At 39.5% G+C, this 27,712-nt stretch overlaps 1 protein-coding gene and 2 pseudogenes across 4 annotated transcripts; all 3 read right to left on the bottom strand.

Moving 5' to 3' along the window:
- Positions 1-825: 825 nt before the first annotated feature.
- On the bottom strand, positions 826-27,712 carry LOC143723563 (UDP-glucuronosyltransferase-like). Of its 3 annotated transcripts, none has more exons than XM_077216180.1 (5): positions 26,760-27,712; positions 5,610-5,741; positions 1,984-2,071; positions 1,579-1,798; positions 826-1,236 (listed from the first exon to the last, which is right to left on the bottom strand). In XM_077216180.1, the coding sequence occupies exons 1-5, from the start codon at positions 27,600-27,602 to the stop codon at positions 957-959; spliced, it is 1,563 nt and encodes a 520-aa protein (XP_077072295.1). In that variant the 5' UTR covers positions 27,603-27,712; the 3' UTR covers positions 826-956. The 3 variants fall into 3 exon arrangements, with proteins under 3 accessions (XP_077072295.1, XP_077072294.1, XP_077072293.1); XM_077216179.1 differs by lacking the exon at positions 26,760-27,712 and adding an exon at positions 11,512-12,384; XM_077216178.1 differs by lacking the exon at positions 26,760-27,712 and adding an exon at positions 6,460-8,172.
- LOC143723568 (UDP-glucuronosyltransferase 1A5 pseudogene) lies at positions 8,768-9,816 on the bottom strand (annotated as a pseudogene).
- LOC143723570 (UDP-glucuronosyltransferase 1A1 pseudogene) lies at positions 21,458-23,923 on the bottom strand (annotated as a pseudogene). The gene has a single exon (XR_013197144.1). The product of XR_013197144.1 is annotated as a UDP-glucuronosyltransferase 1A1 pseudogene (transcript).

The raw sequence follows: 27,712 nt of genomic DNA, 5'->3' as shown, positions 1-27,712 counted from the left end.
GTGAAGATTATCACCCCTAGAGTTAAATATTACCCACCCATTATCTGTTTTTCATTATGTATCTAATATCGTGGTGGCACAGTGGCTCAATGGGTAGCACTGTCGCCTCACAGCAAGAAGAACCCCAGCTGACCCAGGACTCCTTTCTGTGTGGAGTTTGCATGTTTTTTCCGACTCGAGTCAGCGTAGGATTCCTACGGTTTCCCCCACACAGTCCAAAGACATGCAGGTTAGGTGGATTAGACATGCCAAATTGGCCATAGTGTGTGTGTGTGTGTCCCAAACCATGTAATGGGGAGGGTGGGGAAAGTCCTGACAACCTACCCCAGAAAAAAAACATTGCCAAGAAAATCACCAAGAGTCAGATATGACTGAATAGGTAATGAAAGAAAGAGAGAGAGAAAGAGAGATGTCTAATATTAATAATATCTAATATTAGAGACTCTTATGGAGAATATTTAATAATCTTTTTTTAATCAGGAAAGCCTATTGCATGGATGGAGCTCTTTTTCTTCTTTCAGTGAGCAGTGAGTAAATTACTTAAAATACAGCAATTGTATGAAATCACCTGCTAAGCAAACTTCGAATAGACTTTGAAAGCACCACAATGCAATCTAATAATTATCTGTAACAGTTACAGAGCTACAGAGATAACCAAGCAAAAAGATTCATAGATGTTTTCTGAAATAAGTACTTAAAATGTTATAGCATTTTCGCAATCTGTTCTATACCCATGAATTTGTAAACAGTGATTTGAAATAACATAGCCAGGCAAAACTAAAACATGTACTAGTGTAGAAAAAAGGTAAATGTTCACACTCAGTATAGGTTTTGAGAAGCTTTATTCAAGTCATGGATACAGGTCTTGGAGGTATTAAAGTTACAATAACACAGATTAAAGAGGTTTCTAACAATAACCCCACAAAAAAAAAAAGGACAAAAAGTTGACTATGTATCTACTCCTTCTTCTTTTTCTGAGTTTTTCTGAAGCACTTCCTGAAACAAAACATGCAGCTTTTGACAGTCACAAAAATAACAGTCACTAGAATCATAATGAGAAAGCCAATGACGTCCAGAGAATGATACTGAATCCAGTTCAGCTCATGGGCTGCGGATCTGAGATGATCTGCCCCTTTGTGCCTCATGACAAACTCAGTCCAGAACACAGCCAGGTCCAGAGGCTCAATGGGACGGTCTCTGTGAATAGCTGAAAGCTCTGACATCTTCTCCTTGTAGCTGTTGAGTCAAAAATGGAGGAAGAATTTTTATATTTTGTTGCATACAGAAGGATTGCACAATATACACACTGAAAACTATTTGTTGTAGGATATACACAAACAATTTTCACTCAGAAATTGCTAGTAAATTTAATAAATAATTACAAATAAATGGCAAGTAACACAATTAATTAAATGTGAAATTTTGAAGTAGAAAGACTAAAATAGTATTTCTTTATTCACACATGCAAACATGCCACTGAGTTCAATACTAAATAAATGTTGTATGAATCAAGACAGAATCTATCAGTGCATAAACTGCATGTTTAATGCCCAGGCTGAATGTAATACATATGTTTACCTTTTGTCATTGAGGACCTTTCTCAATGCAACCAGCAGTTTTTCTGAGGTCACATCAAAGATACTCAGGGCTTCTGCAACACCTCGAGCCACTAAACGCTGGGCGTTATCCCCTTGGTCTCCAAACAGAGGAAGCATCACCATTGGCACCCCATTACAGATTCCTTCATAGATTCCATGTGATCCGCCATGTGTAATAAAAGCCTTAACCTTAGGATGGCCTATAACATACAAGAAAACAACACATTCAGTATCTTAGTGCGGTGAATTATAATATGCCATGGTAATTCAAACATCATGCACCCCCTGACTCTTACCATCAGTTCCGAAAAAAAAAAGAAGCACACTTATTTAAATAAAATGTCTTCCAGGAAGGTTAGAGGGTCAAAGGAGAATATAAACATACCCAAGAGATCATTTTGTGGAAGCCATTTCATCAGTTTGACATTCTTTGGAGCATTTTCAGGGACTGGTCCAGTGTACCTCCATAGCACCTACGAATCAGAGAGCTAAAGGTTAATATTTTGAAGCCATTTAATCATGAACATGCAGTATGGTGACATGCATTATTTTGCATAACATTATTTTGTTTCACAAAACACATGGCTGGCCATTAGAGATGCTAAGTCTTTAGGACGTCAATGCTACAAATGCAAGTATTGCTATTTTTAACAGAAATGGTGCTGTTATTCAAGCCAGAGTTTTATGCAATTTACTCTGCAGGACAATGGCCCTCCAGGACCGAGTTTGGACACCCCTGGATTAACATTACAACCCACATACTGACTGTAACATTTTTTTTATTTTTACCAGCTACAGTTATTTTATTCAACATCTTTATGACTTTAGCTGCTTTTGGTGCAACAGTAAGACATTTCTTAAATAATAAAATATGCAGCCATCAATGTACACATATTACTGTATATTTGTAAATGGTCTTATTTAGACAGCCAGTGGCTGAAGTTTACATGTCTTATGAGTTTTGTGGACAATAAAATCACAGTTTTTAATTCAGTGCATTTATACTGTGATGAGATAGCCGTCCTTGAATAACATCCCGGAGGAGTTGGAAGATAAGCCCGTTTCACACAGAGATTCCGGAAAATACACAGAAAAAGTGACCCGGGATTTGACCCGGGTTCGTTTGATTTTGGTTCATTCACACTGCCAGTGATTTTCCGGAATCAGAGAGTGCGTTCACACACAACCCGTAAAGACACGTGACATCGATGTGACATGTAATGTCTCAGCAGGTCTATAGTTTTCTTATGAGCTGCGATTTCTCTCTGGAGAAACCACGCTTGTGCATTTTTCTCTCTGATTCGATCATAAACTAGCGCATTACTTACCGTTTCACTAGCCTGCTTTCACTTCACTTCAGCGTCATCATTACGACACGGCAATGGTTACGGCTTTTGTTCACACAGCGCGCGTTCCGGGACTGATCCCGGCAATGATTGGCCATGTCCCAAATGGCACACTCCGGACTTGTGGACTTCCTCAGAGTCCACACACTTCGGTGACGTCATGTAGTGCAGACCTATAGGGCCCTTAGCGCGAGTCCACGAGGGCGCATTGAGATGTATTTTTGGGACAGACTCGATCGTCACGCCGGAAACAGGAAGAAGGTCTCAGCTCAGACGTCGAAGCTGAATAAACTTAAAGGTCATCTCATCAGTCCCTTTATTATAAAAATATCACAAATATCATAAAAAAAATTACAGTCTTTAGCATCGAGAACAGGATTTATTTTATTTTCACAAATCTTATGTCCATGTGAACTACAGAGCCTGCTTTTACAGTTCTATAATTGTATATGCCACCTGGGCATTAGACTGGATGTCATGGTTATGTAAATGATCAATACAGTTGTACATAATAATACATAATGTTCAATTTTAACACAAAATTAAAATGTAAATGAGTTTAAGAAAAATGTATAGGTTTCAATATTCATACTACGTTTATATGACTCAGTAAAGCCATGACATTCGGTTCTATTTCTGTAATGAATCATAATGCGATCGTATTATTTAACACGCTATTATTATGTTTGAGATATCAACCACTGGTCCATAATGTTTGTATTAACTGTAAGTAACAACTGGTAAAATGTACGCCTATATCGTAGAGCCATGTTAACACTCCGTGAGCGAAATCTCCTCCCATCCGTTTTCTGATTGGCATTTCGCAAGGATTCCTGGGTAGTTAAAGTGGAAGACCGCTTCAAGGGTACAAAGGGGGCGCTGCTGAGCACACTTCAGAGCGTTAAAATGCTAAATGGGACGGCCTACGGACTCGTAGACTCGGCGAGCACGCGCAATTTAAATCCACAAGACCGAAAAGTCTGCATGAAGTGCGCCATTTGGGACAGGGCCATACTAGGTCCCCAACCCGGGATCAATCCCGGTGTTCTGACGATTTGTGCAGCGTTGTCGAAAAATGCTACCGTAGAGCAAATCGATAGCAGAGTCTGTCGATTTGTGCTGCCTTCTCAAAAACTGCTACCCAAGCGCGAATCGATCACAGAGAATGTTGATTCATTCTCTATTGTTTCCATAATGGTGTAAATCTCACAATATTAAGAAATCATTATTTCATTTAAATCATGGTAAGTGTATGGGGAGCATATTTTGATATTTTAAATGAACTAGTAATTATCACATTTGATATAACAAGTAAAAATGACATTATTACATGAAATACAATTATAATAAAATTCGAAGTTATGAGTACAGTATACTGTACTGTTTTTATTATTAAAACGGTGTGAAAAGTAAAAATTATCATCAAATATTCATCTTTGACCTGTCAAAGTCTTCACAGCAAGGATGCATAGATTTATGGGCGTGGTAAGCAGAAGAAAAATGAGTCTGCACATGCGCATAACCAGTAAGTAACACATCTCGATGGGTAGCATGAATCGTCAGAACACCGGCATCAATCCCGGGTCGTGTTAGTGTTCACACAGAAGGTGTTCTGGCAATTTCCCGGGATCAACGCGCTGTGTGAAAGGGGCTATAGAAAGTCCTAGAATTTTTTTTTTTTCACAGAACAAATGAGAATACTGGGAAAAAATAATTTTCAAAAGGGGTGCCCTATGCAGACTGCATGATGTGCATATGCCCTACCAGCCAAAACCAGATTTTTTTTTTTCAGACCAGGTTGATTATTTTGGGCTTTTTTTTCGAGACCAGGGGGCAAATTCAGAAACTTTCTATCTTAAGTTAAGATCTGACAAGTTAATTTTGGATTTTTCACAAATTCGTATTACAGAAGCAAATTTTAAGTTGATTTAGAATTCTTATCCTATCTTATAAAATCTCATCTTGTCTGTGGTTAGAAAATCTTAAACCCCACCATTGAGTTCGGTAATTAACTCTCAGGTCTGTTACCAAGCAACCAACAACACAAACAGCGCCTGGGAAGTACAACTGAAAAACTGGTGAATGGAGAAACAAAGTTTTTATAAGCTTGATAGAAAAGGCAAAGCCTAATCCTTTTATTTCATAGGAGTCTGTAATTAATATTTTTCAGAAATTTGTTGTCAAAGTGCAGTGCATCATTTGGGTGTTCAAAGTCTTTCCACCATCAAACATGGCTGTTCTTCAGATTGTATCATTAATAAATGTGACAGCATTCTCAGACAGAGCTAAAATTATGTGATTTTTACAGTAATAATTAATTTCACAAATAATTTTGACGTTAGGACACCATTGGGGTTGTCCTAAAGTTAAGACAGTTTTTAGGATTTTTTTGTGGAGTTAGGAAGCTTCTGTAATACCCTTTTCCTATTTGTGGTTACGATACGATTATGCACTTAAGAAATGTCATTTTGCAGTAGTTTTTGTCCTAAACGAGGTCCTAACTGAACTTGCCATTGTTACCAAACAGATAAGATAGGATCTTTCTGTAATGCACCCCCAGGTCACTTATTTCTCTAGCAAAACATAACAACACTGCTGCCACATTGCATTTCAATTGTATTCAAGCATTTCAAAAGTAGTCTTTTTTTAAGTGTTCCACACTTACCCTCTGAGGTATCTGCCTAAATGCCTCAAAGAACTCTCTGGCTTTGGCCTCAGGTAACTGTGACACCATGGAGCCCAGAGTGAAGACCACAAACCCATGCTCTCCAGAACCATTCACAAACTCCTCCAGCTCCTGCACAGAGGACAGACATCATCAGTATTGAGCAGATATCACATTTCATGGACACAAAAGCGCACACTTTCACTGTTAACTATACTCCTTTTTAATGTAAGCAGTTCTTCCTACATAATATGTTTGCTGTCTCACTCACACACACAAATACCAACATGAACTTGCATGTTTAAACTTTGAACTTCTGAAAAGCAGCATAGTGCAACAATAAAACACCTTGGCAAAAGAGTACCTTTCCCTTTTTGCTTACTGAAAAGTACACAACATAAATACAAAGACAATGGGTTTCATTTCCCCTGTGCTCCATGCTGTAAACACAAAGGCACCCCTCATTTCCACTTGAAGATTACAGTGGTCAAATGAGAAAGATCAGAAAATTCTAAAATTATGCACAATATCTTAACACCTAAACTGACTCAGTGGTCCCACATTCATGTATACACATCTTAGGAAGTACAGCCTATGACCATTGTTGATTGCAGATTAGACAGTTAAACATTGTTAATGATTGTGCAGGTTGGCACTCTTAAGCAATTAGAGTTATGCAGATTTTGGTTGTCCTGAGGTCGTTTAATAAAAGTGTGATGTAATAAATGCTGTCTTTTTTTGCATTAACTGTACAGTCTTACCAGTAAAAGTTGTAAAAGACATGTGACTCAGTCAAAGCTCTGTATTTTGAGACAGCAACTGAGAATGACTATGCTCATTAACATCTTACCTTTGTCAGTGGACCCCTTTTTATACAGTTGATGCCCCCTATATGAACCATGTTTGGCATTTGAGGTTTTGGGAACTCAAAGGTAAAGTCGTACCTTAGAAGCCAAACTGCCGCGTTCCCTAATAGCTCTTTGTATGTAGTGTCCTTCTGCAGATATCTACTGGCCAGTTCATCAGCGCTGGCAAACAGTTTATGGCAAAGTAACATTTCAAAAACTGTCATAAGCATATTATTTAATCTCTGAGGGAAAGCCATCTTATCGGAGTAACCGGTGAACAAGCGTGGGACAGAAGATGGAGGCGAGGGACACTGAGCGGCTGACTCATCAAGTCGACAGGGAATCAAACGCAAAAAGTAAACGGTGGGAAGTGAGAGGGAATCGGCAAGGATAGTGCCACACGGCAGGAAAGGATCGGTGAGCAAAACATCAAATCCGGTCTCTCTCAGACTCTTCATCAGGAGCTCGTCGTACAGCAGCCCTTCACAGCCTTTCACCTGCATATTTGTGAACTCTATCAGGCTCCCCAAATTCACAAAGATATCAATCAATTGCGGAGGTTTCTCAAACGCGTTCTTCTCTATGTTGTCTAAATTTGCCTTTAAATCAGCATGGGTGTAGGGCACACGAAAAGACTTAGTGGTGTAATTGGCAGACGCACTAATCCGAACATTAGTTTCAGGGACCAGGACCACCATCTCATGACCCCTCAGAGACAACTCTTCCACCAGGATCTTCATGCTCAGCCAGTGGCTGCCATCCATTGGCATGACAAGCACCTTTCCAGCCTGCACAGGCTCTGAGGAGAACAAGCTTAGCCAGGCTAGAAGCCCCAGAGCGGGAACACTCAGTGATCTCACCATACCTCTAAAGTTCGTACAGTATACAGCAACTGGAGATACAATATATTTAAGACGCCTGGGAATGTTTTCAAATGAGGAGGTGCTTCTAAACTAGACAAAAGGGGAGTGAGTATTGATCTCTGGCTAAATGTGCGTACAGCACAACTAATAAGCTCAGACTTTTATGCTACGTCACTGCACTGTGGTTTAAAGTCTAACAAGTGGGTTAAATGTAGTTCTGGGTTAATATTTCAAGAATGTAAGAGCATATAAGAGCTGTCACAGTTTAGTTAAAGATAGCTTTGTTCATACAAAGGTCAAGAGGACCTAATGTTAGCAAGAGGTAAATATTGGAAACACTTTTCAATAGGGTTCAACATGTTAACACTAGTTAATGCATTAGGTAACATGAAAAAACATTGAACAATACCTTTACAGTGTTTATAGTACGGTGACAGAGAGCTAAACGCGCTGCAACTGAAGAAAACACATGCAGATAGAAAAACACTCGCAAATTAGGTGTCCGAGAGAGCTCAACGCGCTGTTTAAAAACAAACAAACAAACAAACAAACAAACAAACAAAAAAGAGCTCAACGCACAGCAACTGCGAAAAACACCCGCAAATTAAGAAAACATCTTCATCAGTACAACACACGTGTGCTCCAAATACTCACAACACAACCAAATACAAACGCGCTGCAAAAGTTCACAACAACCCATACACAGTAAAAGAAATGGACACAGCGACCCCATTAATTTCAACGGAGAAAAACGAAGCACGATTAGAGAAGCAGAACATAATAATAAGGGGAGAACTTTCACTCTCAGTAAACTTCCGGCTTCTGAACTGGTTGCAGTTCCAGTCTGGTTCCATATGAGGGCGCTCACAGGACGGGTGCAGAATGAATGGAGGTCAAAATCAAAATCCACTTTTCTCAGGATATACTTTTTTGTCTAGTAATTTGAATGTTGTATTCGAAAGGAGATGCAAAGAAATTACTCATTGCTGGGTGTTAGATTTTTTAGAGTCACTTATTTGCTTTAAAAAGTCTTTTAAATGTCAATGTGTAGGCTACTTTATAGGCCTACAGGAAGTGAATGCCTGCAATCATTCAGTCATTGACGAATGCACAAAAGGTAAAAAGTAGTTTTTCTTTTTAATAAATATTATGTGTTTGGGGAGTTGCCAGATAAAGCTGAACCTTATTCACTTCAACTTTCTGACTTTAGGGTTTGCAGGGGTGTTCTCTGTGATATCATTGCTTGTTTTATGTTTTTTTCTGAATATAGATTGATAATCTCAAAAATAATAATAAAAGATTGTCAAACTAAGGCTTTCTTTTCTTTCTTCATTCTTACAATATGCGTCACTGTCATCAGTTGTTAATACAAAACAGTGAAAGGTCTCGTTAAATTTGGACTAAATCACTGAATTTGAAATACCATACTAAACTGTTTTTGCTATATTAAGACATAGCAGCAAAAATTGTAAGAGCAGTTTGGTTGTGTCCAGCAGCTGCTGTTTTTGAACAGATATGACATTCTATAACCTTGCTTGTCCTGTGTTTCCAAATTTACTATTTTAAATTAAACTTTATACACAGCTACATCATTAGTAAGCCAATTAGAAACTGAAAAATAAAGACTCACTTTTGAGAAAGGTTTTGGTTTCTGGCTAACTGTTGCTCCAATCATGACCATGTTGGGCATCACCGGACGTGGGAATTCCAAGGCAAAGTCGAAACGCATAAACCAGAGAGCTGCACGGCTCATGATCTCAACCATCGATGCTTTTCTCTGCAGTACACGTGAGGCGATTTCATCTGCACGAGTAAACAAATATCTGCAAGCCATTGGCTGCAGGAGAGTCCTTACCAGGTTCACACTTCTTTGCCAAAGATGCATGCGGTCAGTAAAGTGAGTTAAAGGTTGTGGAACATAAGAGGCTGGAACTGGACATTGACTGGCAAGAGCGTCAACACCACAAGGATGGCTTATTTGCATATAAATAGCTGGAATTGAGAGATATTCACCAGCTATAGCTCCAATGGGCTCAAATGGATCTGTGAGAATAGCATCAAAGCTGTAATCTTGTAGTTTCTTCATCAAGTCTCTGTTGAAGAGTAGACCCTCTGCGTTCCTCACTATGAAGCTTTGAAGAATATCCATTGAAATAATAAATGCCTGGAACTTGGCCAGGTCTGTAGAGATTTCAACACTCAGAAGTGTGTTTATTTTATCTGCTATGCCTGCTTCTAATTCAGCCTTGGTGTAGTTCACTGGATATGTCAGAGTGGTGGTATTCTGTGAAGGACCCATACTCAGACTCGCCTCTGGAATGACGACGACCACCTGGTTTCCTCTCCTCCCCAGCTCCTCCACAATAGGCTTCATCCCTAAATAGTGACTGCCATCTGATGGAATAACCAACAGTTTCCCAGCTTCAGCTGAACCCGAGAGGAACAGAACCAGGAGCAACCACACGCCAGCCATTTTGTCAATGTTGTGAAGGACAGAGGCAGAGTTGACGAAGATTAAATCAGAAAAAAAAATTATGCAGTGTAACCACAAAGGTTAAAGTACTATCTTGAGGGAGTCAAGACTTGGTTCAAAGGAGTGGCGATGTTTGCAGCTATGTGCTCAGTCCAAATATGGCATTGAAGTAATCAATGGGTCTTATTCACAAATAAGTGTTTGTGGATTTTTCATATTGTGTGCACAGGAGAACTTCCTAAATTAGATCTTGGTTATCCTGACACTGTTTACTGAACATTAAGTTTTACTTCTTCCTACTCCTTTTCGCCCATGTAATAGAGGTATGTTAACACAGGAAAGAAGGGTACTTTGTTGCTGCTCATCTGTTGTTGTTGTTTTCTTTTATGTTCTTAAACATGGTTTTATTTTTATTTTATTTAATATACTTTCTCTTTCATGTTCGAAATAAGGATTTCAATAAAAAAAACAAATAAAAAAACAACCTTGTATGATGTAACACTCTAGAGAGCCAAAACAGTAAAACTGCTTTTACAAAAGTACATGGCATCAACTTATATTAGAGCATCTTGACCTGGACCACATGCTTCATGTTAATTAAAAAAATATACTAATGTTCAGTGTTAAATCATCAATTTTAATTAAAACAACTAAAAATGTTAAATATATATATATATATTTCTATATGTAGTCATCAATTCACCATGAGCCAAGGTATGGTGAACCCTGATGACTTCATCAAATCTTATTCCCTTGATGTGACCCTCCCACATATTTTCTTTCATTCCTATACAGTACTGCATCCTCAAATATCACATCAAGCACATCTACACATATTGAATCCATTTGACAATTTGAAATGCACAAAATTGAAATTCAAGCAAAGGTATAGTGATAGCTGAGAAAATAAACCAACAAAGACTAACAATACGACAAGTGTGTGTGTGTGTGGTGCGTCCAAATCATTTGATAATAACCAATTAAATTAGACAGCTATAGACCACTGTTAAAAGAATTAAGTCCTTTTCAAGGACTTCCAAGTAGCCTACTTAACACAACTATTTCTAGGTCTTCAAAGTTTAAAATCATCAAAACTTTTTTCTAGTTCATCCTTCAAAGATTGTTGCCATTTGTAAAACTAAAAGTTTGACGATGTGGGAAAACTAACATTTTTATTTTAAAATCTACGAAAGACATGAAATTACCACAAAATCCAGTAAATGGTGGCAGAGGAGCACTTATTGCTCATTAGCCTTTTCCACTCCATAATATAGCCCAGTTTTTTTTACACATTTTGCTTTTTAATTTATATTTAGATATTTATTTTTTTAGACATTATCAAATCACTATCATAACATTAAAAATGTACACATTTGCAGTGTCGCTGAACTCACTTGACACGAATATAACAACTAGATCACTTCAATTTACTTACTTTTCTCTTTTATTAAACATTACAACTTATATGTTTCACATGTTTCATGTTAATCCTGCAATAAAACCTGACCAGGCAGCCAAGGTATGGCAGCCAACATACCCAATAAAGGCCCCTGGTAGCCATTAACATAATTTCTGTTTTTTGTTTTTGCATTAACTGTACAGTCTTACCACTAAGTGCCTTTCACTATAATTGTAAAAGACACGTGATTCAGTGAAAGCTCTGTATTTTGTGCACAATTTAAAACACCTGAGAATGACTATGCTCATTAACATCTTACCTTTGTCAGTGGACCCCTCTTTGCACAGTTGATGCCCCCGATATGGACCATGTTTGGCATTTGGGGTTTAGGGAACTCAAAGGTAAAGTCATACCTATGAAGCCAAACTGCACCGTTCCCTAATAGCTCTTCGTATGTAGTGTCCTTCTGCAGATATCTACTGGCCAGTTCATCAAAGCTGGTATACAGTTTTCGGCAAAGGAACATTTCAAAAAATGTCATAAGCATATTATTTACTCTCTGAGGGAAAGTCATATTATCTGAGTAACCGGTAATGAAGCGCGGGACAAAAGATGGAGGCGAGGGACACTGAGTGGCTGACTCATCAAGTCGACAGGGAATCCCATGCAAATAGTAAACAGGGGGAAGTGAAAGGAAATCAGCAAGGATAGTGCCACACGGCAGGAAAGGATCGGTGAGCAAAATATCAAATCCGGTCTCTCTCAGACTCTTCATCAGGAGCTCGTCGTACAGCAGCCCTTCACATGCTTTCACCTGCATATTTGTGAACTCTATCAGGTTCCCCAAATTCTCAAAAAAATCAGTTAATTGTGGAGGCTTCTCAATCGCATTCTTCTTAATGTGGTCCAAGTTTGCATTCATCTCATCTTGGGTGTAGGGCACACGAAAAGACTTAGTATTGTAATTGCCAGACGCCCTAATCAGTAAACTGGTTTCAGGGATCAGGACCACCATCTCATGACCCCTCCGAGACATCTCTTCCACCAAGATCTTCATGCTCAGCCAGTGGCTGCCATCCACTGGCATGACAAGCACCTTTCCAGCCTGCACAGGCTCTGAGAACAAGCTTAGCCAGGCTAATAGACCCAGAGCGGGAAAACTCTTTGCTCTCACCATTCTTCTAACGTTTGTACAGTATACAGCATACAGAGATACATTTAAGAAGCCTGGGAATGTTTTTTAAAAGAGGAGGGGCCTCAAAACTAAACAAAAGGGGAATGAGTGTTGATAGGCCGCCACTGCAACAGCTCATATTGTTTAGCTATGTCACTGCACTGGAGTTTAAAGTCTAACAAGTGGGTTAAATGTAGCTCTGGATTAATTATTTCAAGAATGTACAAGCATATAAGAACTATCGCAGCTATTTAGAGATAGCTTTGTTACAAAGTTCAAGAGGACCAAATGTCAGCAACAGGTTAATATATTGTTAACACATTTCAATAAGGTTCATCAAGTTAATATTAGTTAATGCATTAGGTATCATGAACTAACAATACCTTTACAGCATTTATTAAAGGCAGGGTAGGTGATTAGTTCCAGATAAATATTTTTGTTATGCTGGTTGAAAGTCTCTTCACATCCTGGTAACAATCACTAAGTTAAGTGGTCTAAATGCATTTATATGTATATATCTTTTCTGTGGAAGGCGTAGGAACATAAAAAGTTCATCCAATAATTTAATTCAGTCCGAATGCAATGATACAATGATTCCTGCCTATTAAAGTATGTATTTCCATACCTCCATGCACCCTGCTCAAGCAGACATCATACGTTATCAGTGCGTTTCATGCTATGCAGAGTTAGACAGACGTCAGTCACTGAAATCCGCAACAGAAACAGCAGCCACCTTTTACAGTTCCTCCTGAACCAAAACAATGAGCTTATGCTGCGTTTATGACATAACTACTGTAATTTGGAAGAGATGGAAACACGTGACGTTATACTCGGAGCAGTTCATGACTCCATAGCATTTTAATGGCAACACTATCAACACCGAAATTATTCTGCAGTAGTAAGCAGGTACAGGTCAGTGCTCTTTAAGTTCCCTTTCCGTCAGTGACGGCTCAGTGTAATATTAATCACATAAAAGCTTGCCGAAAAAGATGGGTCTTAAGGCGAGATTTAAAAAGACAAAGACTTTCACTGTTTCACACATCTTGTGGCAGAAGGTTCTTGGTTGCAGGTTATGGAACCACTGGCATTATTGGAGATTGACTGAGTTGTTGTTCTGGACATGCTGGCGCCCAGCAACCCAAATCTGCGACCTGGAAGGTCATGACGTGCCTAACTTCAGCTGCATAATCGATGGAGATATGCTTCAGTCTATCTGTATATGTGTGGAAAATTACTGTTTATCTATTTCTTTGCCAATCAGAATCATTAAACCTGTAAGCAATGACGTAGCTTAGACCTTGGAAATGGTAAAACTGGTGTGATATTTGTAACTGTTAGCGGGGCGGCCTACGAACTCCTGTGTGAGTCTTGAAGCTGACTTCTGCAGATGAAACTGCAAACTATCTTCAGTAAAACTTTTCTTTTAATTTATTATAATTCTGACTCTGGGTCTTCATTCTTCATATCTGGTTCTGGGTCTTTGACTGTATACCCCTTACAGTTCCAAAAATAAGGAGCTGCATGACTAAAGGCAAGATTGTTGAGTGCCTTGTAAGTAAGAAGAAGAATTTTAAAATCAGTACGATATTTAACCGGGAGCCATTGTTGTAATATGGGAGTAATGTGTTCAGCTAGAGGAGTTCTGCAGATGATTCGAGCAGCCGAGTTCTGTACTAGCTAAAGTTTGTGGAGTAGCTTTGAAGGCAGTCCATAAAAAAAGAGCGTTGCAGTCAGTGTTGGGGGTAACTCATTACAACTTGAGTTACGTAATTAGATTACCTTTTCAAGTAACTAGTAAAGTAACGCATTACTTTTAAAATTTACAACAATACACCTGAGTTACCTTTTCAAATAAGTAATGCAAGTTACTTTGTTTTTCTATTTATTGACTGACAGCTCTCTTCTAAGTGCAGAGGCGTTGTTTGTAAACATGATGGTTATTTTAGTATGAGCATTTACTCATCAAACTTGCACAAAAAAAGATTCAATATTCCTCAAAATGAATAAAATCCTTTTCCTTCAGCCTGAGGCTTATTATTTCACTTATTATTTGCTGAGAAAGGGTCTTTACATTTGCCCAAAAATATAACTTTTTTGTTATAAAAAACAAGCCCAGCCCAGCTGAAAAAAAGTAACGCAAAGGTAAAGTAACGCATTACTTTTCTAATAAAGTAACGAAGTAACGCAATTAGTTAGTTTTTAAGGGAGTAACGCAATATTGTAATGCATTACTTTTCAAAGTAACTTTCCCCAACACCAGTGCTTTAAGTGGCCCAAAAGAGGTGCCGGTACTCTATTATTATGTTGTTGTTGTTTTTTTGCTGACTCCCCTCCTCCCCTGAGGTAACAACAACTATATTGAAGGGGTTTTATATACAGCAGTCAACAGACGACCTTATATAAAATAATAAATCCTTTTATTAGTTTGTGGATTTGCTTGAGCTAGAAAGAGCTACTGAACATAAATAAAATGTGCAAAAGGGTATTGAACATTTTTTAACTAAATGTATATAAAATAAATTATAAAACATAACATAATAACCATAGAATAGAAGAACATAAACATGGCTTGAAGATGGTTCATTTCTTTACCCCTGAAAAATATACAAAAGCAGATTCAGCAAAATACAATCACAGTACACCAAATGAAAAATGAGAAATACTGTATAAATCATTTTACCTAGAAGAGGCTCCAGCAAGTTTTGGGCTCCACTTTCCCTGCACTTTGGGCTTCGTAGTTTGTGGATGCTGCACTTCTCCTCCCTAGTGCCAGCCATGTCTGCACATATGTTTGTGCATTAAACTGATCCAAGGGCCGTTGCATTTCAGGAAGATCAGATTTGAAAGCCTTTTGATGTCGAGAGAGTTTCTTTTATCTGTCAAAGTATCATTCATTGAGCTGAAAGCTCGTTCGCATTCACTTGTTGATACTGCAATGGTATGGACAGCTTTAAGAAGAGGCTTCAGGGCTTCTGGTGTCTTGGAAGCTTTAACGTCTTTATACTCCCTAAATCCTAGGACACTTTCCCTCTCCCCAACTCTGAATCTCTGACATAAACGTCTGACCGCTGCATCCGCATATTGAATATCTAGAGATGCAGGCCAGGAGTCAGACTGGAGGACCTTGATGTCTGAGAGGAGGTGATTATCTGTCTTTTCAGATGAGGTTCTACTGACATGTGAGGAAGTTGTTGGAGTCATCCTGCACTTAACATTTTCAGCCAGGCTACGGAAAAATTGCCCAGGGTTGATTTTTATAACCCACTGATTTTCATGCAGGCATACATTTCTGAAGATTTTCTTCTTTTCAGCTTCAATGGCAGTTTGTGTGTAGGGACCAGGTGTGGACACCATTGACTCAAACACCCGGATTTGTCGGTCCAGCTGCCTGTCGGCTTGATCCAAAGTCATGTCCCGTCTCTGGAGCATTCTTGAGAGGTCACTGAGTTCTGTGAGAGCGTCATACATAATGCCAAGATTGACCACAAAAGAAACAGTAGTGAGAACATCATTGAGTCCTTTGTATTTTGCTCTCTCTCTTGAGTCCCAGCTGGTATCAGCAGCAGCACTTGTAAAGTGTACCTGCAGAGCTTGGTAGTTCTCCCATACCGCTTTCACTGTTCTCTCACTTGAAGCAACCCAACGCACTGATAAAACACGGCCTATCACAAGGAGACGCTGTCCAACATTGTGAGCACTCTCGGTTAACTCTCTTTGGTTTTTTGGGGATGCATGTAGAGGGAGTAAAGCTGATCTAAAAATATTTTAAAGTGGTTGATTCCTCCTACCTCCTTCAAAACATCACAAACTGCCAGTTCCAGTCTGTGATTGGAACAATGCCAGACAAACAGGTAAGGGAATTTGGAACAAAGCTGCGCAGCAACTCCTGCTTTCCTCCCAAGCATCACTGAGGCTCCATCACAAGCAAATGCCAACAAATGTTTCTGTAGGTAGTGAGGGTCAAAGCCATTATTATGAAGACATCCTAACAGTGCTTCAGTGTTGTCCTTTGCTGTGGTTCCCTGCAGCTAAATCAGTTAAAAAAATATTGTGTCTGGCTTTTCACTGGAAATAGCTGACCGCAGGCACACGAGAAGCACAGACTTTCCGCTTATTGTAGTGGATTCATCAATGAGCACACACAATTTTCTTTCATTCATCACTATGTCATTGACTACCTTCTTTTTCATTTCAGCTGCAATGTGATCCAGTATATTTGCACATGAGTTATTAGAGTGCAAAACTCTGCCCCATCTTGACACCATTTAAGACTTGCAACTGGACATCTTTTAGCATGTCTGTAAAGGGACGCCCATGCTTGCAAATCTTATAAGCTGTTCTAAACACATTGCAAGTTGAAGCGTAGTCAGCCTTTCTCATATCTTCAATGTGTTTTTGCATTGTATTTTGTGTTGCCTTCTCTTTTATTTCAACTGCTTTCTTGTGATAAATTGAGTCTCTGTGCTCTTTTATTTTCTTTCGTAGTGAGTTTTGTTGTGCAGCCTTGTCCCTTCCAAAAGACGAGATTAAGCACCCACTCCACTATGGTCATGATCGCTGCCTCACGTGTCTGGGCATAAAGCACACTGAGGTGGCTTTTGTGGATGAGTCATGTACCCAGTGCGGGAAGACGACCATCGCGGTGCTGCGGTCGAGACTCGATTACCTCAGTCGAGGTGGAGTCCCCTTCACCTATACAATGATCTAGTTCCTCTGCTGGTAATCAGGAAAGGGCTACTTCGGTGTATAGCCAGGGTGACCTGAGGATCACAGTGGGGGCTTACCCGCCGAGCTAATCCCTGTGGGGGCCCCACTCCTCTAGCACACTGCAAGCTGTGGAGCTTTAGACCTTCACATGGGGGACCAAGCGTTTCATTCGGAGCTCCGGCGGATGATCAGATTTCGATCACTGTGTCGGAGGGTGGGCTAGCGTCCTTTGGGGATGAAGACCCGGCTACGTTGCCCCCTTTGGGGAGAGTAGTGTTGATCAAATCCGACCCAGAGCTGACAGCCATGCTTTCTCAGGCCGCTGAGAGCGTCAGGCTTGAGTGGAGGCCTCCACCGTGTCCCTAATGTTCGAGGCTGGATGATTGGTATCTCGGGGCAGCCCACACATGCCTTTTTTCCAGGAAATGCACAAAGAGGTTACCAGATAACGGAAGGCCCCTTTTTCTGGTTACCTCTTGACGAAAACCACTGCACACCCCCTGGTTCAAACGAAATCCACCCTGGTATTCCAGGAATGCCATCTCTGGATGAACCTGACAGATATGAGGGAGACTGACAAATACTGTTTTCTCGTCTCCCTGACATCCCAGGCCAGCCTCTTTGGTGACATAGTCAAGAATTTCACCCAGAAGTTCTCGGCTACACCGATGGCCTGCTGCAGTCTCCACCTCGCCGCCGTTTGCAGTCCCCCCAACTGCTCATCGCCGAGGGCGCCCCCCTGCGGCTTCCAACTCCGCTCCCGCACAGCCGCAGAAGCAGCCTCCACCCAGGCCACAGCATGGAGCTGGCCGTGGAAAGGCGGAGCGGCCAAGACCTGTCAAGCATAAGAGCAGGGGGTCCTAAGACGGGCGGCCCAGAGATGGAGGGAACAGCTCTTCGGGAGATGGTGAGCACATCACTCCTTCTTCTGGATGAGGGCAGGGTGGAGAATCCTGTGTTGAATTTTGTTTTAGTTTTAGGTACCCAAATTATTAGAAAAAGAGCAGGTTCCTCTGTGCCTGGGCCCCAAGAGGGAGCGGATGGTAGTGCATGCCGCTATGCCTTGTCACTTTCATACCTCTCTTCTATCACCAGCCGGCAGCTAGGGGTGGTTCGAGGACACGATGCCTACTCACGCACCCCCTGCCAAACCGTGGAGCCAGGTAAGGGTTGCACTGTGCAGACAGAACCCCCCTCCGGGACACTGTCCATTCTGGGTCTGGGGACATCTGGGGAAATCTGTGGTCCCTCTGACCCCGTTTGCATGATTTCTGGGGGCAGAAATCATCTGCGTGTTTTGAATCGGCCACTTCATAAGCGCCCGTTCAAAATGCTAATGCAGAAACGCATTTTCGAATGCATCCGTCCCCGAGATTGGTTTCCGAGATCAACCTGATGTAAGTGTACTTTCCTGTCTCAATATTTCCTCGACACAGACCGTTCCTATGCTTTGCGTTGCCAACCCTTCAGGCTGTCCTTGTCGCCCCGCATCTTTACGAAGGTCTGCCTCTCTCTACCCAGTATTGACTTCACCATAACTAGACTGAATCTACCACAAAGACCTTCCACATGTAGCTCTGCCTTAACGGTCAGTCCATGTGTGTAATTTCCATTTGACACCTCCCTACAGGAAGTATGTGGTCCCCGTAGCATCTCTTTCTGCTTGAAAAAGGCACACTTTCCCAATGTTATCTGATAGTCTCTCTGTATGGGCTAGAAAGAAAAGAAGTGATTGACCTTCTCTGCGTAAAGCCCCGTCCTATCTTCCTTCCCAAGCAGGTGCGGGGGGATCAGGTGAGTTACACGGAGCACTGGAAGGGGCAGCAATAGTGATGCCCTGAAGGAGGGAATGGAGACGTTACGTCCCATCACCTCAATTGGTGCACTAACGCTGAGTGGCTGGGTCACCAGCTCGGATCCTCAGCGCAAACCTGAATGTGTGATTGCACGCACTTCCTATACATAGCCGTTTTGCGGGGTGGGGTGTGCAATACAAATCTCGCATGCCATTGTTCATTGGCTCATTTAGTTTACACTTGAAGGTGTTTGGGCTCTTAGGCAAGATCCCAATTCGTCAGTTCAGTTCTGACGTAACATCTCAATACAATAGTAACCTAGACATTGTTTATGTTCATTATTATTATAATATTGTTATGTGCTTTGAGACATGAGGTAGTTTAACTCTGTCTCCCGTGACACTTTTGTTTGCACCTTGCTGTACTCGTTCATGTGTTTTGGAGGAGGTGTAGCTTTGGAGAGGAGGGTGGGATCTTATGCTTTCAAAGCTTTGCTATAGCCTCACCGAAAATTGTCTACCATACCATTATAGGCTAAAGTTAAATTCTACATACATTTTTGACATTTCAATCTATATAAATTAACATTAATCTATTATGAACAGACACAAATAACAACAATGAACAATAGTACTTATAAATCAGCTCTGACCTACGTTAATAAATAGTGTTTTCAAAAAACAATTTCCAAAAAAGTAAAAAGTTTTTTTTTTTTACTTTATGCCTCCCAAAAATATCTAAATGTATTTTAATTAAAAAAATTAAAGCATGATCATCATAGAAGAGGTACATTCAAGTCATTGTATGCATGTATTGCTTTTTTAATTAAATAAATTGCTTAGACTATCAGTCACTGACAATAATGAACTGAACCAAGTATGACCAATATTTTTGTTGAAGAAAGAAAGAAAATTAGTCACTTTTCTGGTTCATAAGTACAGAGTTTTTTCAAGGTTAAATGTATTGCTTTTATCTTTAACTTTTGTCAAGTTGTGTTTCAAACAGTTCTGCAAGTCTATAATCAGACTGTAGTATGATTGCCTCATATATTGTGCAACTATTATTAAATAATTATTCCCAGCTCATCCCTCACATACAAGGTGCTGTGTCATGAGGGGCTTAAGTGGTCAAAACACAATCTGAATGAAAGAAAGTGCTGAGAGAAAGATTACAGACCACATTTTTACACTTGGGGGCCTATTTGCCACTTAGTCATTCTTTTTATAATTGAAAAAAACTACAACAGATGAAAACAATTTATGTTTAAACAAAGTCAGAGACAGAGGAGTGTGTTTGATTACAATTCTAATGAACTAGGTCTAGAGCCGATCATAATCTAAAAGCCTGCACTGGTTTCAGAGCAATTCAGCACACAAGTGAATCTAAATCTGAGTAAATCTAACATGATTGAACATACTGTTAAAATATTCTACAGGAGCCTTGGAGTTAATCCCACAAAGCATTTTTTTGATGAAGGTAGAAATAGTCCGATATTTACTAGTGGCTTTACTCAAATAGATACATGCTAGAATACAGTATTGCACACCACACCATAATTACAGAGATAGTTCACCCAACAATGAAAATTAGCCCATGATTTTCTTACTTTTCAAAAGAGGGAAACAATATTGAGTGCTTGATTACGATTATAAGAAATGTCTAATTTGCTGTCACTCCATCAGCTGTTGAACTGTAAATAATGCCAAGGTAATAAAACACAATGAATTGTTCTATAAATGTACATTAATCTTTTTAAATTAACCCCAAGAAGAAGAGACTCAGGAGCAACTATTTTATTAGTGGTATTTTAAAAAAAAACTCTCACTGTGGCTTTAGTCAGCAGGATGAGAGGTCGACGAGAAGCAACCAGAGCTTAAATGACTCCATTATCTCACAATGAGTCTGGTTTAAGTTAGCAGAGGTTGGGATCAGCAGCTGGGTGGGACTTTGTGTATGGTGGTGAAGCAACCAAATAGAGGTGAAAGTTTAGAAATATGTCATGTCATGCAAAAAATTAAATAGAGAAAAATGCATATGGCTTGTAATGGCATAGGTGAAAATGGAAAAAGGGAAATGTATATCACAAAGGAACTATTGCACCGATATTTTTACCTTAATACTTTTTTCAAATAAACGATTCTTCCTGTCAAATGCAAAACTAATGGCAAGCATGAAATGTCAGGTCTTGTTATTCAAATAGTCTGACTTTTTTCAGATATGCAAAATACTGGATATGCTGGTAGAGTTTAAAAAAATTAGAATGAGGACACATGTTAAAACCTCACATTATAACAAAAACCAAAATATAATGGAACACTGTTAAATACTTTTCTATAATCTATATTAAACAAGCACTAAACAAAAACCAAGACACTTTAAAATGCTATATTTGAACAAAGAAACTAAAATCACATTCAAAGGCCGATTGGGTCACCGCAGCGCGACAAAGTGCTGTCCTAATTCAAAAGCTCCTTCAAATGCGTCCTTGTTTCCCATGAAATTAAGGGTACAACAGATGTATCCTTCGCAGTCTTGCCTACCCCAGAATTCATTGCACGGCAGTGACGACAGGATTTTTTGGGGAGAAATTGCCAAATCACACTTTTAATCACAAGTATTGGGTTTCAACTTAATTAAATATCTAATGATACAAATATAAAAATAAAAAACTTTAAAACGTTTCAGATGTTGAATTATATCTTACTAAGATAAGATTATATATGGTTTACACTCTTTATTATATACAGAAATGGACCATGGTGGAATTTAGACAGTGTGTGAGCCCTGTTTTGTTTTCAGAGAGTTCAATATAACTTTCAAATAAGTCAAATAATTGTTACTGTCACTCATCGATGTCACAGGTGAAAGGCGACAAGAACAATCGTCTGTAGGCTAGACCATCCCATTTAACAATGCTCGGTCCAACCTTCACTGCCTTAGAAAGATGCAGCCTCTGAAGTCCGAGTCCTTCTAAGGATGCTGCCTCTAAATTGGGACATATAGCTTTTGTTTGGTCTGGGTGTGCTACATAGCTTCCTGGTCATGATGTCACCTGCCTATGATGTTCTGTCATGCGTTGGACTGATTTCACATGTGCTTCAAGACACAATCACTTAGAGGCGTTCCCATAGTGTCGCTACTCTGACGTAGTGATGGGAGAAACTAAGCTTTTCAAAGCATCGAATCAATTGAACCAATTGCTTTGCAAAATGACTCACTGTTTCGATGCATTTGAAACGATACACGCTGGTGATGCCTGCTGATCAATGCAACAAAGAACAAAGATCAGGAAAAAAGCATAGACACTTGTTCAAAACGGTGAACCATTGAAATTCCGAAACAGTTATGACATAACTAAGCCTTGTTCACTAAATTCACCTGACTTTAGCAGTTTGTTACACACTCCGAACCACTGATGCGAAATTGCCCATTAATAATTGCTATTTGTTTGGGGGGTTTAACTGTACAGTCTTGCCAGTAAGTTCCTTTCACTGTTGTAAAAGCTCTGTATTTTGTGTACAACTAAAGCATCTGAGAATGACTATGTTCATTAACATCTTACCTTTGTCAGTGGACCCCTCTTTGCACAGTTGATGCCCCCGATATGGACCATGTTTGGCATTTGTGGTTTAGGGAACTCAAAGGTAAAGTCGTACCTTAGAAGCCAAACTGCCGCGTTCCCTAATAGCTCTTTGTATGTAGTGTCCTTCTGCAGATATCTACTGGCCAGTTCATCAGCGCTGGCAAACAGTTTACGGCAAAGTAACATTTCAAAAACTGTCATAAGTGTGTTTCTTGCTCTCTCAGGGAAAGTCATCTTATCTGAGTAACCGGTGAAGAAGCGCGGGACAAAAGATGGAGGCGAGGGACACTGAGCGGCTGACTCATCAAGTCGACAGGGAATTCCACGCAAGAAATAAATCGCAGGAAGTGAGAAGGAATCAGCAAGGATAGTGCCACATGGCAGGAAAGGATCGGTGAGCAAAACATCAAATCCGGTCTCTCTCAGACTCTTCATCAGGAGCTCGTCGTACAGCAGCCCTTCACAGCCTTTCACCTGCATATTTGTGAACTCTATCAGGCTCCCCAAATTCACAAAGATATCATTAAATTGTGGAGGCTTCTCAAACGCATTCTTCCTTATGTGGTCCAAGTTGGCATTTAGCTCAGCAATGGTGTAGGGCACACGGAAAGACTTAGTGGTGTAATTGGCAGACGCCCTAATCAGAAAACTGGTTTCAGGGACCAGGACCACCGTCTCATGACCCCTCAGAGACAACTCTTCCACCAGGATCTTCATGCTCAGCCAGTGGCTGCCATCCACTGGCATGACAAGCACCTTTCCAGCCTGCACAGGCTCTGAGAACAAGCTTAGCCAGGCTAGAAGCCCCAAAGCAGGAACACTCAGTGATCTCACCATACCTCTAAAGTTCGTACAGTATACAGCAACTGGAGATACAATATATTTAAGACGCCTGGGAATGTTTTCAAATGAGGAGGTGCTTCTAAACTAGACAAAAGGGGAGTGAGTATTGATAGGTCTCTGGCTGAATGAGCGTACAGCACAACTAATAAGCTCAGACTTTTATGCTACGTCACTGCACTGTGGTTTAAAGTCTAACAAGTGGGTAAAATGTAGCTCTGGGTTAATATTTCAAGAATGTGCAAGGATTAAGAACTGTCACAGTTAGTTAGAGATCGCTTTGTTCATACAAAGGTAAAGAGGACCAAGTTTCTGCAACAGGTTAATTTTTTGGTAACACTTTTATCATATTAACTATCACAATAAACTTTTACAGAATTTATGATTTATTTTAAGTTCATTTCTACATATTAAGATAGTTTTAACTTTTCAAACTTTGTGGACTAACATTATTATAAACAAACATGAAAAACAACAATGAATAATAATAATTATAAATCAGCACTGACCAATTAATAAATAGTTTTTTAAATAATTCAACTTGAGAAAGGTAAAAGTCAAACAAAAAAAAGTCAAAAAGTATCTTAAAATGTCAGGTAATTTGACCTTTTCATGACAAGGCAAAGTTAGTTTGGTTCATGTGGTGCAACTCCCAGTTTTTGCATGTATATTTATTGTCTCAGAACTATAAAAAAACAACAACCCTGATTAAACCTACTTGATGATTAATCTTTAAGAATTTCATTCTTTTCTCACCTTTTTCTTCATTATGATATCAGGACAGTTGTATAACCCTGACAATTTTTTACTCTATGCCTAAAAATATCACAATTAGTTTTAACAAAATATTTAAAAAAATCATAATCATAGAAGAGTTGTAATCAAGTCATTGTATTTCGGATTTGAAATTTGTAAATTGATCAGACAAAAAATAAACGTGAGGCCACTAATAGTAATATTAACAAACTGAATCAAGCTGCAAGCATAACCAATATTTTTCCCCTCACAACTGTTTATAAATCCAGAAATCATTCAAGAATTTAAGGAAAAAGGTCACTTTTCTGGTTCATAAGTACAGAGTTTGTTACAGGTTAAAGTTGCTTTTATCTTTACCTTTTGACAAAATGTTCAAAACAATTCTGCAAGTCACTATGGTCTGTCAGTACAGGATTGCCTCACATATCATGCAAACTCTCTAAACACACAGGAACACAAGGCAGTCACGCAAACACATGAACTCTCACATTCAAGAGGGCTGTGGCATGAGGGGATTAGTGGTCAAAAGCACACTACTCTGAATGAAAGAAAGTGCTTGTAACGATTGATTCCACTGGAGGCAAGTTCAGGTGAGAAGCCAAACACAATTTATTTACTAAAAAAGATTAAACATAGAACAAAAGCATGACGAGGCATGGAAACTCTAAACTCAAAGACGACCAAAGACTTCAAAAACAAGATGAAGACAAAGACACGGCAAACCAGAGGGCTTAAACACGCACAATACTAATGACAAGACAAGGGACACATGTGAACAATTAACAGTAAACCAATTACAACATGACACAACAGACAAGGGAACACATATCAGGATCACAAGACTAAAAACAGGGGATCACATTACAGACAAAAGACAGGAACAAGAAACAAACACCCAAAATGTGACAGTGCTGAGAGAAACATTACAGAGCACATGTTTTTACACACGATGATCTGTTTGCAGCTTAATCTTAAGCAAATGGTGTTTGATTAAAATTCTAATGAATTTATAGAAATGACGAAGGGTCTAAAGAGAAACACATCTAAATCTAAAATTCTGCACTGGTTTCAGAGCAATTCAGTACACAAGTAAATCTAACATGATCCAACATACTGTTAAAATATATACAAGAGTCAATCTCACAAAGCACTTTAATGATGCAGGTGGAAAAAAGTGGCTTTAGCAGGTCACTTAAAATGTACTTAATGTACTTTTAAAGGTTGTCATGTATATCGAAAGAGAAAATACCATACAGTATAGATTCAAATGCATCCATGCTATACTTTCATCAAATCTAATGTCTCTCTTTCTCTCTGCTTATCTGTCACACAAGTCTTACACTGAATTCAAATCTAATGCCTAAATGCCAGAAATATTAAATGCTTATGAATACTGTAAGCCCTTATGAATTCAGCTATTAATTCTCTAATCAGTTTGATACTAAAATCGGTTTGCTTTTCGTGTCTATATAAAAGAATTTGGTTATTTCTCAATCAGGGTAACAATGGTGAAAAAATCAATGTTGTTAACCCTGGAGTGGAGGTGGGCCCAGATACTGCATATAGGGCACGATATACTCACAATTATTTTAGCTTAGAGCTGCCAAATGATTCCATACAGCCAAAATAAAGATTTAATTGTTTGGGGTCTCAGAATCCTCACCACTGGTTTTCACAATTTTCTTTGCAACTGATCAGATTGACTTGTTTTTCTTTGAAAGCTGACCACTTCCTTAAAACAACAACAACAACAACAACAACAACAACAACAACAACAACAACAACAACAACAACAAACAACAAAAAACTCTGGCAGGCACACATCTATCTGTCTTTCTTTTCCACTGTCTACGCATTATGTAGGATTATTACAAATAAACTGTGCTTAGTTGTATGTAAGGGAATGAAGTTGGTAAATAATGACTCCTAGCTTATCCCTGATTGGGGAAACTGGTGGTGTTACAGCTCTCCCCATGTTACAAACATATCCGGTCCCCCTCTATGTCTGGTTTCATTTTAAAACATGCTGTTTTAAAGAGAGAACAAATTCATTTAAATGTCCAAATATGAAATAGAACCAGTTTGTACAAAAAATACAGACTAGGACAATAATCTGTGATTATATCTCACAAAAATATCTAACACAACACTGGGCTGTAACAAAAACCATGGGCTATCACCTATGAAAAAAACATTGTGACCTTTAATATGTCCCACTCGAACTAGCCTATCTAAATGAATATATCAGCCATCATGATAATGTGCGATCAGGGTAGAAAATAGTTAAATCTCAGTATATTTCAGTGTGGAAGGATGTCAACCTTCAACTAAGGTACTTTGCCTCAGTGACAAGAGAAATATACAAATTTTCATGTTGTTGAAGCAGAGATCTTCAAAGAGAAGCATATTTCTGGAATGATTCTGTCCTCATACAGACATGCTCTGAAAAAACAGACCCAAATAGTTTCTCACTCTTTCTCAGCCTATTAGACACCATTAATTTAGACAAAACACTCTTTATATATAGTATAAATAATGGTGTGAGGTTTGCTTGTGCATTTGTTGGCTATTTTCACAGTCCATGATGAGTTGATGACAGAAATGGATAGAGAAAAGTGATCAATGGGATAGAGGGACAGAGAGCAACGACACTGATACTGTTAGTGAAAATGCACATGTAATTACATGTAAATGTAATTATGTGAGCTTACTTGTGACAATGGTTTTGGCTTCTTAGTTGCCATTCCTCCAATCATGACCATGTTAGGCATCAACGGTCGTGGAAATTCAAAGGCAAAGTCAAAGCGCATAAACCAGAGAGCTGCACGGCTCATGATTTCCATCATAGACGCTTTTCTCTGCAGTACACGTGAGGCGATCTCATCTGCGCAAGTATGCATGTATCTACAAGCCATTGGCTGCAGCAGAGTCCTTATCAAGTTGACACACCTTTGCCACAAATTCATCTGGTCTGTAAAGTGGGTATTACGTTGTGGAACATAAGAAGGAGGACTTGGGCATTGGCTGGCAAGACTGTCGATACCACAAGGGAGGTTTATTTGCATATAAATAGCTGGAATGGAGAGATATTCACTAACAATGACCCCAACAGGCTCAAACGGGTCAGTGAGAATAGCATCAAATCTGTAGTCTTGAAGCCTCTTCATCAAGTCCTCATTGAAGAGCAGACCCTCTGCATTCCTCACTATAAACCTTTGAAGAAGGTTCATTTGGTAGAAGAAAAGCAGAAACTTGGACAGGTCAGAAGAAAGGTCGTTACTCAGAATTGCAGTTAAATTGCCTTCTAATGATGCATGTAGTTCAGCCTTGGTGTAGTTCACTGGATATGTCAGAGTGGTGGTATTCTGTGAAGGACCCATACTCAGACTCGCCTCTGGAATGACGACGACCACCTGGTTTCCTCTCCTCCCCAGCTCCTCCACAATAGGCTTCATTCCTAACCAGTGACTGCCATCTGATGGAATAACCAACAGTTTCCCAGCTTCAGCTGAACCCAAGAAAAAGAGACTCAGGAACAACCACACGCCAGCCATTTTATAATGGTATAATAAAATCTCTCACTGTGGCTTTTGCCAGCTGTAGGTGAAGTCGACGAGAAACAACTAGCTAATGTGTAGCTTAAACTACTCCAATATCTCACAAT

This window comes from Siphateles boraxobius, unplaced genomic scaffold (assembly GCF_051911475.1).
Source record: "Siphateles boraxobius isolate OS27281-9 unplaced genomic scaffold, OSU_SipBor_1 7, whole genome shotgun sequence".
NCBI classification, from domain to species: Eukaryota; Metazoa; Chordata; class Actinopteri; order Cypriniformes; family Leuciscidae; genus Siphateles; species Siphateles boraxobius.
Note: the sequence above shows the minus strand (reverse complement) of the source record. Positions and strands in the feature narration are given on the sequence as shown.

Bases quoted from the DNA above. Each gene is read 5' to 3' on its own strand.
- LOC143723563 (XM_077216178.1), bottom strand. From the start codon at position 7,320: ATGGTGAGATCACTGAGTGTTCCCGCTCTGGGGCTTCTAGCCTGGCTA. The intron at 1,799-1,983 runs GTATGTTTATAT...TGTATGTTATAG, and splicing joins TCCACAAAATGATCTCTTGG to GCCATCCTAAGGTTAAGGCT. The intron at 1,237-1,578 runs GTAAACATATGT...TTGACTCAACAG, and splicing joins AAGGTCCTCAATGACAAAAG to CTACAAGGAGAAGATGTCAG.